The sequence below is a fragment of the Dryobates pubescens genome, chromosome 5 (genome assembly GCF_014839835.1).
Source record: "Dryobates pubescens isolate bDryPub1 chromosome 5, bDryPub1.pri, whole genome shotgun sequence".
Classification (NCBI taxonomy): domain Eukaryota; kingdom Metazoa; phylum Chordata; class Aves; order Piciformes; family Picidae; genus Dryobates; species Dryobates pubescens.
Genome location: NC_071616.1, coordinates 30,307,161 through 30,322,624, shown reverse-complemented (window position 1 = coordinate 30,322,624; position 15,464 = coordinate 30,307,161). Strand labels below are relative to the sequence as shown.

Sequence of the window (15,464 nt, the reverse complement as noted above, 5' to 3'; positions counted from 1 at the left end):
ATCCAGTCAGAAATTCATCTTAATGGCTATTGCATAGCCCTCTGTTCATAAAAAAAGCTCTGTAGCAACGGAATGGCCAAGTTCTATGCTTTTAGGCACAAATACTGAGTGATTCCATGGCCCAGTCCAGCTCTCACTGAGATCCAGTACACTTTGAATGAGACTGTAGAATATTCTGGCAAATCATTTGACATTGTATGTCATTGGAATGACAGGGGCATTTCTTGCCTGCCCACAACTGAATGTAAATTTGGAGAGAACAAAGAATACTATCAAAATCAGGCTGTACAATTGAGCGAAAGCAAAATTTCGAGGAGCAGGCGGAGGCCAATTTAGATGAGTTTTTTTTCCTACATTAAATAAGCAGCAAAACATTAGTATTCTGTTTTGTTTACATTTACCACTGCCATATGTCAGATTAGGGAAAAAAAAATCCCCTTAGTCAGAATGTTATTTTTGAGCATTAGCTGTGAAATATTTTCAAATACAAAATGATGCAATTTAACAGAAACTACTGCAGAACCTAACTGTGGCACTCTAATGTATCATCCTGATTTTTTTCTTCAATAAAGCAAGGTAACTATATTCCAAGTTACTTTGAAAGTAACTTTAAAATTTCTCTTAAAAAAATATAAATGAATTAACATGAACCATTAAGAGTCAGCAAAAGTAAAACCAACAAAGGTTCTTTTTTAAAAAAAGAATAAATGCACAGCAATCCTTCTAGTCAAAGGCCCTGTTAATCTTTGGCAACATTCACTGAGTGGCTGTCTAGGTTTCCTTATGTATGTCCAAATGCTGTAATGCTGACAGTTTGTAAAAGAAATGTATGTTTTAATTGTCTCATAGACTCTCCTCAACAGATAAATCTAATTCCTTTCACCTTTGAATAAACGAAGGTTTGGATCAATGGAAGAACATACAACATGAGTTTAAAGAAAGTGAAATAAGGCACCCATGTTCTAAACTGTCACATTTAAATGTTGGGAAGATAATTCCTCTGATAATACCTTCAGCCTTCCACATTAGAAACATTTTGCCTCAAGACCATGAGGCAGCATTAGCTATCTATCTTTTCGAGATGGTATTTGCCCAATATTTTATACAGAATTAAAGTGTTTTAATAATGAGATGTTAATCTGTGTAAGGCCAGCACAATGAGAATGATTTGTACAGGAACACTGTTCTTCACGCATCCTTGGCAGGGTTGGGGAGTTCCACAATTCACTTACCCAAGCAAACACTCTTGTAGCCCCTATCATTGAAACATTGTGCCATGCTTCACAGAAGTAAAACTGAGAAAATAGCTTTAAATTGTTGGTCTGGTTTTAAAATGAGATTGATTTGCATGTTCTTCCACAGCAAAATAAATAAATAGATAAAATCCAATGTCACTGCTTAGTAGTTTAAAAAAAGTGTCTTAAAAATAGGAGGCTGGACATTTTGCTGTCTATAAAACTAGCATTTGCAAACTAGCCAGTGGCAAATTGGTTTCTTGACACCATTTCATACACTAGTTTCTACACAAATATTAGGATGGTTTAGGAATCAAACTATGAAACAGCAAGTATGCGATTTTACTTTTTTTAAACAGGTAACTGTTGTGTTTGCCAGCCTATCACTGTGTTCCAGCAAGGCAACAAAATAAATTGTAACTTCAGTGGTAGAACTGTTGAAATTGTTAAAACAAACAGAACCCAATTGATTTTGTCTTTTATTTCAAAGACTTAAAGTATGCATGATTTTTCAAAAAAGAACAATAGAAAATTGATTTTAAAAGACTTAGTGCTATACAACAAGCAGGCCATCACAATAATGGCCATACTGGATATGCTGCTAGCCTCCCAATCCTGACAGGCCCATACTAAAACCTCAAGCAAAAATATCCTGAACTACAAGGATACTCAAAATCTATGGGTACCTGTCACAAACAGAACTAAAGTTCTTGATTCCAACGTGGGTCCAGATTTGTTTGTGCTTGTGTATCTATTAAAGGGTGTACAGTTTGACTGCTACAATATTTACCTGGGTTATTATCAGCTGGTGGACAAAATCTTCAAACCCAGAGCAGATAAGAGGAGAAATACAGAAACTTTTAACATCAGGACATGCTTTTGCTGCTGCTCGCTTACTTGTAGGCTACAGCCATTCTACTGAGAAGGGGCTTAAGTGACACGTCAGTCGTAGACCATCTGAGTCTAGATTGAATTTTACAGTCAGATACGATTTTTGGTGCTTGACAAAAGCCCTACGATCAAAAGGCAGCTATGCTCGCTTCAACGTACCGGCTTCACAGCTTCCACGACACCCCCGTTGTCGTTCCGATTTCCCCTAAATGTGCTTTATTAAAACAACACCCTCCCGTGCCATCATTCTCTCCCAGGTGCCGCTCCAGGCTCCCCGGGGGTGGAGGGAAGGTGGGGAGCCGCAGGCTACAGCAGCACCAGCGCGGATGCTGTCTAGAACCAAAAAAAAAAAAAAAAAAAAGCACTAACTCGTCCGAGATTCCTCTCAGCCCCGGGGGTCCCGGCGGGGGTCCCGGCCTAGACAGCGATGGGGAAAGGCCTCGATGCGGTGCCGGCGGGGATTTGGCGGGGCCCTTGCGGTGACGCAGCGCCGCGGCGGGCAGCTCTCTCCCCGCCGGCCTGACTGGCCCCTGCGGTCTCCGATGGCACCAGTGCTCGATGGAAAACGGCCAGTGCCCGGGCCGACCTGCCCTCAACCCTCGCCGTCCGGCTTCGGGGCCGGGGAAAAGGCGCGCAGTTTGCGGCGAGTTGCAGCCGTGTCGCCCCGGAAGCTGGCGGGGGAAGGGAAGGGGGCTGCTCACCCGCCTGTCCCTGCGTGGCTCTTACCTCAGGGAACGAGGAAACAGAGAAAAGGGAGTAAAGCACGGTGGGAGGAGGGTAGGGAGGGCACCGCTTGGTCGAAGCCCTCCGCTGGCCCAGCTCCCGCAGCGGGCAGGCAGCCGCCAGCCGCGCCTCTGGAGGCGGGCGAGCTAGCGCCCGCGGGGCTGCAGGGGGGCTGGGGGAGGGGGTAGCGGGCTCGCCGGGGGGAGGGGAGGGGCCGGGCCGCGGAGGGGGCAGGGCTGCTCGCCGCAGTCACCCTCACACATACCGCGCCGGGGAGGAGAGAAAAAGGCCCCTCTCCGGCGGAGGGATACCGCCCTACATATATAGTGCGGCCGCGCAGGCTCACAGCCCCAGCACTTCTCTGAGCCGCGCTGGGGAGGAGGCAGCAGCCGCCGCCGCTCGTGGTCGCGCAGTTCGTGCAGCCGCCGCTGGGCCCACCGCCATCACGCCATGGTAGGTAGCTCGACCGGCCGACCAAGACTCGGGGTGTCCTCGCTGCCGCGGATTTCGCGCATAGAGGACTTGATAGAGGCTCAATGCGGAGCCGGGGACGGTCGGGTCAGTGGAGCTGGGTTCTTTCCGGGGGGGGGAGGGGGACGGGGGAAAAGGAAGGAGGGGGAAGGGGAGGCCGCAGCCCTTCCCGCCGCGGTGCCTGTGGGGTGAGCGGGATGGTGAACGCTGATGCCTCCGCCCTGCGCGGGATCGCCGCGGATTTGCGGCCCTTCCTCTTCCGCCGCTTACTTCCCCTTTCCTTGGAGCCTGTCGAGTGGGCGCCCCGCTTCTTCCCGCCGCGGCCCCGCCTCGGCTTTTCCCGCAGGCGGCACTTGCTTCCCTCCGGAAAGGGACGAACACTGTTCCCCGGGTTGCGAACCCTCCGCCGGGCAGGGCGCGTTGCGGAGTAGGGGCCGTGTCGGGCGGGGCGCGGGGCTGCGGACGAGGATTCCGTTCGGCTCCAGCTGCACTGCGCAGGGACTGGGGGGAGTGGGTGAGTGGGGGGGGGGGGCGGCGGCGGCGGCCCGGGGGAGGGCACCGCGTTGCAGTTACTGCGCCCTTACCCCTATCATCCCCCCTCCATCTCCCAGTAAAACGCAGCAGCAGCAGCGAAGCCCGTCGTTGTCTGCATTACATCATATCTCCTCCTCTTTCTCCGCGGCCCCCGCGCACCCCCTAGCTAGGGGAGATCGGGGCGCAATGCGTGTTGCTCGGTTGGAAACGGCCCAACGCCCGCACGAGGGGCTTGGCGTGGGGGGCGCAGCCTCTTGTGTTCCCTGGGGGGCTGCGGGGGAAGAGCCACTACCCCCGCCGCCAAGGGGAGGGAAAGGGATGGGGAGGGATGGCTGCGGAGCCCAGGCGGGTCCTGGCTGAAGGATGAGGACGTTGTGTGCCGTCGGCTGTAGAGGGAGGGGAAGCGGGGACGCACTGCAGCAGTGGGTAGCTGCTGGCCGGGAAAGGCGCCTGTTGCGTCCGCCGGGCTGCGAGCCGCCCGCTCCCCGGCGAGGGCGATGGCAGCCTCTGTCGTGCTTTCCGAAACGCATCGATGGTGGGCTCTGGGAGCGGCTCACATCATCCCCCGGCCATCGGGCGCTGCGCTGCGAGCCCGGACTGCACGCAAGAGAGGGCAAGAGGAAAGGCTGGGATTTTCCCGGCCATTTTTCGCTTCCTACAAGAGTGGTGAAACAGTTGCAGGCAGACCTCTAATCACATTTTGGCAATCTGGGTGTTCCTCGGCTCTGTCTCTCCGTCTCCCCTTCCTGTCGGGGAAGGCTGACATCACCAGGACAGGATTTGATGACTTGGCTGGGTGGGGTGGTGGCTCCAGCCCTGGTACCTTTGTCCCGTAGCTAGGGCAAGCGGGCAGTAGTTGTGCCTGTTGCGTGGTAAGGTGAACCCTGAGGCGCTTTAAGGTCGGATTGTGTGCTACTGGCATTACAGTGTGTGAAGTTGTCTGGGTTTTGTTTTGTGGTTGGTCTTTTTTTTTTTTTTTTTTTTTAACTTGAAATCCGATTTTTAGAAACCTGGAGTGAGCTCCGACTAATGGGGCGGTGAGCTGGTGCTGTGGGCTGGAGGTTTTTGCCGAGGTGTGGCTCTGTTTCCTGTTCTGCAGGGCACTGAGTCTGTTATGTAAATTCCTTGGATAATCTTTAAGTAAAACCTCGCATTTTCTGGAAAATAGCAGACTGTGGAAGGAGGAACTAGCTTTTAAACACAAGTTTTCTGCTGTTATTGAAGATTTATTAAATTTGAACTCATGTCTTTGGCTGGGTGCATTTCTACACTTTTGCCCCCTTCCACCCCACTGTGCATGTGGGAAATGGTTTAATCATTACATACAGACATTAAAACGTATAGAAAGCCCATACTCAGCACCTGTTTATAGGTTAAATGTGTATATCATTTAACATATACAGCAGGCTTTCAACCCTACCCTATTTCTGTATGCAAGATCTTAGATTGTATAGCCTGTTAACTCTCCATTGTATTTGTTGTTCTTTACTACAGTGAAGTGTTTTTTATACTTGTATTAACGGTATTTCAGGAGAAGAGGGTTCCAGGATGCCTGCTGTCTCTGACCTGCAAAAGTGTCTGATCTGTTAGTGAAAACTGCCCAATAAGATGAGTTTAAAATGAGCTAGTACCGTGTATTCTCTAGTATCTATGACTAGGTGTGTAAAAATTCCACATTTTTCCTTTTCTAGTTAGTAGGGAAGCTTATTTTTCCGTTAAGAGCTGGTTAACTACTTTGAGTCCAAGCAGCAGAGCTTTTTGTGATGCTTTATCCATACAGAGTGGGGAGGCTTCTGGAAGGATGTGGTTAGCACAGTTAAGCTCTAGGCCCATTTCGTTTCCCATTTTGAATGCAGTAGTGGTCTTTTGATGTACCAAAGGTCTTAGACATTTTAAATCTTTCCACTTAAAATAATGTACAAAACAACCTGCATATCAGTGTATGGCACCTTAGATTACTTGGCTGAATGGACAAGTAGCGCAATGCTTGAAAAATACACTTTCATTGTTAGAGATGGCAAAAAGCTCCTTAATACTGAGTAGTAATTCCTCCTAATATCAGAGTACAGTCCTTTCTGTTAAGCTTACCGTAGGCTAATACTTGATGCGGTGTGGTGGGGGGAGGGTAGACTTTAGTGTTAGATCACTAGGTGGCACACTTGACATTAGTCCACTATGTGCAAGTACCCCCACGCAATATTAGGGTCACTGTACTGCTAGCGGTGATACCTGATGTGAGGAGAAAGCCAAACACATTAAGGATTTCATGCCTCTCTGATCAGTTGCAAGGAACTTGTCCTATGTCCTTCACTTGACCAAACTGAATCCTCACAAGTTGAAGGCTGGCATGCCTGGTTCTTCATTTGCAATTTCAAAACAAATCAGCTGTGAAAATGCTTTTGGAAACAGTTGCATGGTGTAGGTGAGTGGAATCTCCTTGCAGGAGCAGAATTCCAGGGGTTGAAAGTGGCTTTGTAAAAGTAGTGATAAACCACTACTGAAATTTAAAGTGTCTAGTGGCTTGACATAGCTGGAGGTAAACGATATTCTAAAATGTTCTATTCTTCGTGTAGGCTGATCAGCTGACTGAAGAACAGATTGCTGGTAAGTGTCTTGATGAGAAATGATATTTTTTTGCTAACCCCTTGTGACTGTTGTGACTAAAAGAAAATATCTTGTGCATAATGGAAAAACTTTGACAATTTCAAGCCTGTTACTAACACACTGCTAAAAAGCACTCGCTTGAAAAAAAAATTAAGATTACTGGTTTGTTGCCTCTTAATTTAGACTGCTTGTTCCTTGGACTACAGATAATGATTTTTTTTTAGACTTTCAGACTTGAGCCAAGTCCTTCTAGATTTCTTGCAAACAGAAATAATTGCTAGACTCAAGAGAACTTCTTGGAGTCAAAGCAGACCTAGGTACTCTTTTTTTTTTTTAAATAAAGTGAAGATAAGCTTGAAATGACAAAAAATAAACCTGAAATGGATTTACTACACATTAATATAAGCCAGTGTCTTTTAAGTAACTTCCAGCAGTGCCTATAATTCAAGCTGGTTGGGAGAAGGAGCATTATTTGACTTTGTGGAGATGATTTGCCTACTTGTGGCTGACACTGACTCCTGTTATCTGCTACCTTAAAAATAAGTGGTAAATGGCAACAGACATACAGGAAAAATAACTGTTAGTGTGTGATGAGAACCCAATGTGTCCCTTTGCTTTTATCCCAGGTAGCTTCTATGTTGCAGCTGTGCCTCAAGCAGGATGATGTTCAAATGCATTCTAGAGCTTTAATGTGGATAGTAGCCACATTAAATAAATTTGAATGTACTATACAAATTGTCTTGATATTCTAAGTAAATGTTTATTGCTGTCTGAGTGTTAATTATGTCAGTACGTGGACAGTTAGCTTAAATGTTTCTTAAAATTGTACCAGGGGAGTGCTTTTTTTAGTATGGAGTTTTCTCATGCTGGTGACGTTACTAAACATTGAGACTGTTTCTGCCTCTAGAATTCAAGGAAGCCTTTTCCCTATTTGACAAAGATGGTGATGGTACTATCACAACAAAAGAACTGGGAACTGTCATGAGGTCATTGGGTCAAAATCCAACAGAAGCAGAGTTGCAGGATATGATCAACGAGGTAGATGCTGATGGTAAGTGTTGAAAAGAGAGTTCTTAGCACTGTGATCATCTTTAAGTATGTATGATCTCAACACCTGGTCTTGGACTGTGTAGAGAGGATTCTGTGATACTGATCTTTTGAAACCTTTTCAAAATTCTTGGTAGAACCTGAACTCAGAGGTGTCAATTTTTTGATTGCTCTCTGCATAGCAGTTAAGATGCTAATTTTATTAGCAGGAGTAAAAAGGAGATGGGCAGAGCCAAAGTTATGCTGTTTGCCTTTAATATTTTATGGGTCACAGCTTCGTATTGTTACCTGACTTGCCCTGACCTGCTGTTAACCTGTATTTCCACCCAGGGTTTGTCAGCCCGTGTTGGTATTAATAGCTGTCTGTGGTTTTTGTTGAAGGCCAAAAAATGCAGGAGCTGGAATAGTGCTAAGAATCCAAGAACTGAAAATGCAGCATGGGAAGATTGTATAGATTAATGTGGTATATTGGTTCACTAATAGATGGGAGGGATTTGAGGCAAAAGCAGGAAAACCTCTCCATATCAAGTCTGTCAATTACTTTTAATGGATGCCAAAAAGGGTAATTGCATATTTTGTTTCTGAGACTCCAGATGGGCAGCAGTCAGGAATAATTCTTTCTCCTCCTCAGTGAGGTGAAGGCTCTGATCTTTTATGTTGGTTGTGATAGTGATTTTTCTTTAATCTCTGAAAAAAGAGTGAAAGTATTGGCAAGAGTATAGGTTGTCCAACCATGTTTTCAGGCTACATTAATTACAGGTACTTTTCCTAAAAGTGTAAGAGGAACTTAATAGCTAACTCTTGGATGCAGAAGCTGGAAAACTTCAGGATTTTCAGTGTTACACAGAGTTTGTGCATGATGGCTTCTCTAGGCTGCAATTCACAGTGCTTCTCTGGTAGATGAGAGATCAGGAAACTGATAAATATGATGAGAAAGAAGAGGATTTCGGATTAGTATGCCTGCCCATCTGTTTATATTTGGTTTGTGGCAGAATGATTGGCCATTATTTTGCATGTTCGCTTTAAGTTTTTTCCAAAGCTGAGTACATGACCTCTGTTCAAATTTAGGTGATTAAATTTGACGATAAGCCTCACTCCGTAGTTCTTTAGCTGCAAAGGTTTTCTTAAAACTCAATTTGTTTAGTTGCTTTGCTATAATTACTCAATGAGTTTGTGCATTTCCCTCAAGCAATGGGTAGATCTTAATTGTACAGTGGACTAGTTAACATGGAGGTTCTGCCATACAGGACTGAATCATGACTACGCAATTCTAGTTTCTGCTGTTTTAAACTTTTTTTTTTTTTCTTCACAGTTCTACCTTGTAGCTTTGAGCAGCCTGAAGTTTGAATTCTTACTTAGAACAAAGAACAGAAATCTTAAATCAAAGACCTGGATGTTACCAGGGTTTTTCAGTTTTGCAGTGAAATACTTAAAAGAACACTGACTGCTAAGCTTATCAGAAGTGCCAAATGGCAGCTTTTTTATCACGTGGCTGGAATTTAGAGATCTTGTTGCCCCTTAAAATGGTGCATTACTTTTGTGGTGTACAGCATATGTTGATAAGGAAGTTGATTTTTATCGAGTATTTGTGCAGCTTTGTGAAGTGTAATTTTCTCAGATTTTAGATATCCTGGATTTGTAGTGCCAGCTATGTGATGTATTCCCTTCTGTAATCTCCCATAGCAATTGGGAGGGTCTAAAGAAACAAAAAAAATAATTTGGAAAGCAATCTGAGGTAAACATAAGTCTCTTAATATTGGTTATCCTTGGAGCATCAGACTAACATCTTATTTGCCACTTTGGTCTCAAATGGTATGGCTTGACCTGGAGAGAAGACAATAGTTGCTTTCATTGTGCTGAAACACTGCAGTGACAGTGGTTACTGCAAGCCATAGTAGCAGAAAGGTAGTGGTAGAGATTTGGGGAGAAGACCGATTGGAATGATATATGGAGAATGTGTCAGTCTTGTCTCTGGCTAAATTAAATGGCAGATGATATATTTATTTTTTGGTGTGAATGAAAGCATGGAAGTTTAATTTTTGAAAGTTTCTTTTCATTAAGGCAATGGCACTATCGACTTCCCTGAATTTTTAACCATGATGGCCAGAAAAATGAAGGACACAGACAGCGAGGAAGAAATCCGTGAGGCATTCCGAGTCTTTGACAAGGTATTATTAAAAGTACAAATACTTCATAGAAGCAGTAATGATATCTGTCTTTTCCTTGGTTCACTAGTAGAAGCTGAAGAATTTGGAAACAGAGCAGGGGCTGTTTTGGAAGCAGAATTGTCATTGTTGCAAGCTGATTATACCTGCTTTACACAGCAGGTCTAAGCTTTGGGCTTCATCCAGGAGGAAAACTTTCTGGCCTTTTGTTAGGAGCAGAGATGAGCACAACTTGATGCTTATGGGGTTGTGGGCTTCTGGGAGGTGAGGGGTAGGGGGATGTTCAGTACCCTCTGACTTTGAGGGAAATGAAGAAATGTTTGCGTGGATGCACAAGGTCTTATTTATAGAAGCTTTTGAAGCTAAGGTGTCATCTGTATTTTAGAGGGAAATGAAATCATGCATGTTCTGTTTCCAAGGTGGACTTTAAGGTTGCTTTCAGGAAGACTTAAGAACTGCTGCATCATCTTTTAAGGATACCTGGTCATACATGAAAGTCGGTTATTTCTAGAACAGGGTTTTTCCACTTCTAATTGCTTGAGTGTGACAAATGTCATAAGAAACTTGTGTTGAATAGTGGCTGGTGTGGCTGCTAAGCTGATGCACGTACATGTGTGGAAGATGATCTGACTGCTTTTTATGGGGAAAACAGTGTTTAGTAATTAGGTGAAAATGTCTTAGAGGAAATAAAACCCTGTGGTGTTGTTTTTACAGACTAGGTTTATATTTAAGGCCACTGAGAAAGCTTATCAACTTGTGATCATCATATAAAATTCTTTCTTAAGCTAGTATATTTTTCCTGTTGAAAGAAGGGTAAATTCTGAAAGAGCATGGGATGAAATCTAGGTTTGGATATTGCTAATGAAACACTGACTTAGAAGTGTCATTCCCCCCCCCCCGTAAAGGTTCTCAACTCCTTACAAGTATAATTTAAATGTGTTCTTTAAAGATCTGTTCTATATCATCTTATCCAAGAAGCTTACCCTAGCCACCTACAGTCTGGTTATCAGAGGTAGTGTTACATGGAAGAGAAAGATGGTTTGGGTGGGTTTTTTTGGTGTTGCTTAGGCAGTAGAGACTAAACAAAACGTTTTCTGGTGGGTTGTTTTTGTATTTTTTTAAAAGGATATTTGTAACGACTATATTTTTCATTATTTTAAATTGAGGCATGCAGTTATTACAGTACAGTAACGGTGTACGAGAACCTAGCAACATGCATGCTTCATAAAGCAAAGGAACTAGCACATACTGGAGAGTTATATAGTGTACTAGGTTGGTATCCATCCCAAGAGCTGCAAGGCTAGTTCACCAGTTGCAGGGAACCTAGATATGGTTCCAGAGATCTTGTCGGGATTGTCAGTCATGATCTTGTGCAACTCTTTCCTCACAGGATGGCAACGGCTATATCAGTGCAGCAGAACTACGTCATGTTATGACAAACTTAGGAGAAAAGCTAACAGATGAAGAAGTAGATGAAATGATCAGAGAAGCAGACATTGATGGGGATGGGCAAGTCAACTATGAAGGTAAAAGATGCTTGTCTTGACTAAAAACCACTACTCTGAGTGAAAGTCTTACATAGGGCATCGGTTGTAGTACTTGAGACACCTATTTATTCAGTTATTCCATTTCTGCAAACAAACTTACGTGCAGTGGAAGGGATGTTTTAGTGCCAGACATGCTTAAGAGACTGACTGGTTGAAGTGTTCTGGAGACAGTAAATCACAGTGACTTTTTATCTTTTCAGAATTCGTACAGATGATGACTGCAAAGTGAAGAGACCTCCTTTACACCTTTTTTCCTCTAGAAGAATCAAATTGAATCTTTTACTTACCTCTTGCAAAAAAAAAAATGTTCATTTATTCATTCTGTTTCTGTATAGCAAAACTGAATGTCAAAATACCTTCTGTCCACAAACTGCATGTAATGGTTGGTGGTCCTGTCCCCAAAAGATAAAGTTAAACATCAGTTTTACAATATAAATAATCGTACTACCTTGAAAATAATAAAAAAAGGAAGCACTTAGTGAACTCAAAAGTTCCATTTGCTAATAATTATTACACTGTTTGGGCTGGCCAGTTTTTCATGCATGCAGCTTGACAATTGAGCACAGTCAGACATTTGTATTAAGGAAGGAAAAAAACCAAAACAAAACCAACCTAAAGGATCCACTCTCTTGTTCAGTAGTGGATTCTAGTTCAATTTGTAGTATAAATTGTCATAGCTGGTTTACTTTAAAATTGGTTTATACCTCAGGATGGTATGCAGCAAAATGGTTGAAGGATGCAAAACTTAGAGAAAATGCCCTAAAGGTTGAATGGTTCTCCTGTACGTAGCAGTGTGCTCCAAAAATAGGATGATTTTAACTATGGATGGCATGTCTGTTAAGATATGGTTTTAACATTGTCTGCATTGCACTATAGTGAAACGGGTGTCGAGCTGTTACCGTTCACAAAATTTTTAAGAAACCTTCACCAAGGGAGCATCTTTGGACTCTCATGTTTTTAAAACCTTCTGTACCATGACTTGGAGCTGGCGGAGTAGCCTGTGGACTTCAGCACAACTATCAACATTGCTGTTCAAGATATTACAATTTATGTCCATTCCAAGTTGTAAATGCTAGTCTTTTTTTCCAATAAAAGACCATTAACTTAAAGGTGGTGTTAAATGCTTTGTAAAGCTAAAATATATATATAATTGAGAAACTAAACCAAAAAAGCAGTAGGAGGGAAGTGTTTCTATGAATGACTTGCTGCTAAATTATAATGCACATGTATGCAATAAGTTATCCCCTATCTTTTCAAGATGGCAAGAACTGACCTCCTGTAACCCAAGACCTTTGCTATAAATAAATGAACTTGTGCTTGCCTTTCATATTACGACAATGTTAATTTAGTTGGTCTCAAAGTCGTGTAATGCTGACTCGTCAACTATCAGCACAGAAGTAACACCTCATTTCACTAAAGTGGAGAGCTCTGAGCATGCTTGTCAATACTGGGGAAACATGGCTAGGTTGCTTATGTTTTTTTCTGACAGGTTATAGAAACTAGTTGGAGAATCTAAAGCACGGACTTCATAGATAAGATTCTCAAACATGCCAAAAATGCATTTCTCTACCCACAGAATACAAAAGGACATTTCTTTTACAATACTGAAAAAATGACAGCAAACAACCCTTAGCCTTTTTGTAAACTGGGGCTATTGTGTCTTGACTATCTTCTCAAACACTTGCATGAATTTTGTGGGGTGGAGAAGAGGACTAGGGTTAATTTAAAAACCATCTTGTTACTTCTGCTTTGCATGCACTAGCAGTGCTTAGTCATTCCAGGTCTCTGAGTAAGTGTTCTCTGATCCTTCAGCTTCCTCATGAATGAGTGGCAAAGCAGCCATGTCCACTCTCCTTTGAAAGAAGAATGCGCTCTTTTTTTTAATAGCAAAGCCTCCATGTGGAGGGCTTTTATGCTTGGGAGGGAGGGACTGCAGCTTAATTACTTGACTGTAAGTTTGTTTCCAAACGTAAGGAGTTGCAAACCTTAATTGCTTAATTACCTTTGGTTTTGGAGAGTTTTGATACTATCTCTTGAAAGAGATGCAAGTCTCCATTCATCCTGTCTAACTGAGGTGCCTGTGTTAAGAACTTGGTTGCTTGAAATGCAGCTTTGCTCAGTGGGGGTCAAAAGACACCTCCAGAAGGCAGTTGAGACTGTCTGCCTTCAGTGATTTTTTTTTTTTTATTTTTTAATTTTTTTTTCCCCCTTCTTTTTGTTTTGTTTTCATTTCTGGGGGGTTGGGGGGGGAAAGTTCTGGGTTATTATGGTCCCAGACACCTTAACCAAGTGCCTAAAAGTTAGATGGGCTGAATGTAGGCAATTGTTTAGATCTCAAGTTGTTGAAAAGGCTTTTTGCTATGGCTGTGTATGCTGTCCTAGCAAACTGACCACAATGATGGGAATGTCTGACTGCTATTGGAAAGTGCAGCTGCCATGCAAGACTAAAAATGCTACTTTACAGGTAGTGTTTGAGAATGGCTGCACAGAATCTAGACCAGCTTTTAAAGAGAACGTACTCAAGAGACAGGCAAGATAGGAGCAATGGTTGCTGCTCTGAACTAATTACTTCTGCCTGAGTGTGCAGAGAGATCTTGTTGAGTAGGTAAATGCTTCTTACCATCTATCTGTCATTCACTCACGGTTGGTAGGGTAGTTCATTTAAGAACAGCTGCTTTTAGCTTATTCGGTGTGCTCTGTGCTTGCTAGTAAAGAGACCTCATTCCTGCAAGAGGTTCTTGGCTTGATTAGAAATTGTCTGGCAGTGTGCAGTGTTGGTATGCCCTGTAACTGAATCTGCCTGGAGGTATCTAATTATTAACTGACTTCAGTACCACATCAACCTCGAGTAAATGTATCCTCTGTACAGGACTTCAGCTCTGTTCCCTTCTGCATAGTGAATATCTAGAGAAATGAAATGGTGTCATCAAGGACTTTTTTATTTTATTTTTCTGTGAGTGTGTGTGTGGCTTTGGCTTTTTCCAAATGTGAAAGTGTGGGCTGGATACACTCGGTGCATGGCTTAGAAACATGGGACTGGAAAGAACTTCCTGGGTCATCAGATCCAGTCCCCTGCTATTGCAGGCAACCGTGTCATATAATCCTTTTAATAAACTGATCAAGCTTAACCACCTGCTTGTAAGTGGCTTGTTTTCATGCAAGTTCTGTAACTCATGTTGCTCTCAACTGATGCAAGTAATACATGAAATATGAAGTTAATCTAAAGGTCCTCCAGCTTAGCTTTAGGTTTATCATTATACTTATTTAACTGGCTCTTTCAAACCTGTTATTCTTTGCACAACACTCGGGCAAGTGTTGAATCTTTACACCCCCTTGCTATGAATAAGAGTTGGTGTGCTTGCTTTATTATTTTTTTTTTTTTTAATGGAAAAGATGGGTGTCTGGCTTGTTGAAATCTGTTAGATATGTTAATTGTCAAGGCAAGAAACAATTGAGTTAACTTGTATTTGATACATAAATTTAAGGCTAGAGTATACATAACCATTTTTAAAATACATCAACTTGCAGTGTAGTTTTATATTTAATACTGAAATTGTACTGCTAAAGTTTAAACTGCTGTTAATCATACTCCTGATCATAATGAAAAAATAAAGGGTAAGAAAATGCTTAACATAGATTACTCATTATCATGCTTATTTTATTAATTCAGGCGCTGAAATGTCTCCAGGTATGGGGCATTTGTTTTATTTTTGGGGGTGGGGGTGGGAGGGGGAAGGTACTGATGCGGTAGAAGACTCTTAGCCCTCAACCATTTGTCACACTTGTGCAGCTTTGGAAACACAGATGCTATCAAAAACTGATCAAGTAACTACCCTACATCTTACTAAATGTGTTAAATGCACGTGTGGGAGTGGGTCTAGCCTCTGGGCAGGGTAGTGTGCTGCAGCTATCAGTCCCTGTGCCTGCCCAGGTGAGGAGGGATGAGGCTGTGTCTTGGTCCCTATACTGCAGTATATGTGTGATGTTAATGCAGATCCTTGTTCTCAGGTGACACCACCCTAAGCTAAAAATACAGTTTTAGGATTTAGAAGTGGTTAACAGAGCCTTGCTTTTCCCCTGCCATGAAACTGACTGGAACACTGGTTTTACTACAATCCAGTAAGAGTTTGTTTGGGTTTATTTTGGGTTTTTTGGGGGGGGTGGGTTGGTTTGATTTTAAAATTTAATGACTTAAGTAAAATCTGACAAAGGACTGTGGCAGGACCACAGCATGTCTCCTGACTGCA

The 15,464-nt window shown here is 42.9% G+C and overlaps 1 protein-coding gene across 1 annotated transcript; it reads left to right on the top strand.

The window, feature by feature from the left end:
- Positions 1-3,169: 3,169 nt before the first annotated feature.
- Positions 3,170-14,852, top strand: CALM1 (calmodulin 1). The gene is made up of 6 exons (XM_054161917.1): positions 3,170-3,302; positions 6,428-6,458; positions 7,366-7,509; positions 9,567-9,673; positions 11,061-11,196; positions 11,418-14,852. Exons 1-6 carry the CDS (start codon positions 3,300-3,302, stop codon positions 11,444-11,446), a joined length of 450 nt encoding a protein of 149 aa, XP_054017892.1. The 5' UTR covers positions 3,170-3,299; the 3' UTR covers positions 11,447-14,852.
- The last annotated feature ends 612 nt before the right edge of the window (positions 14,853-15,464 follow it).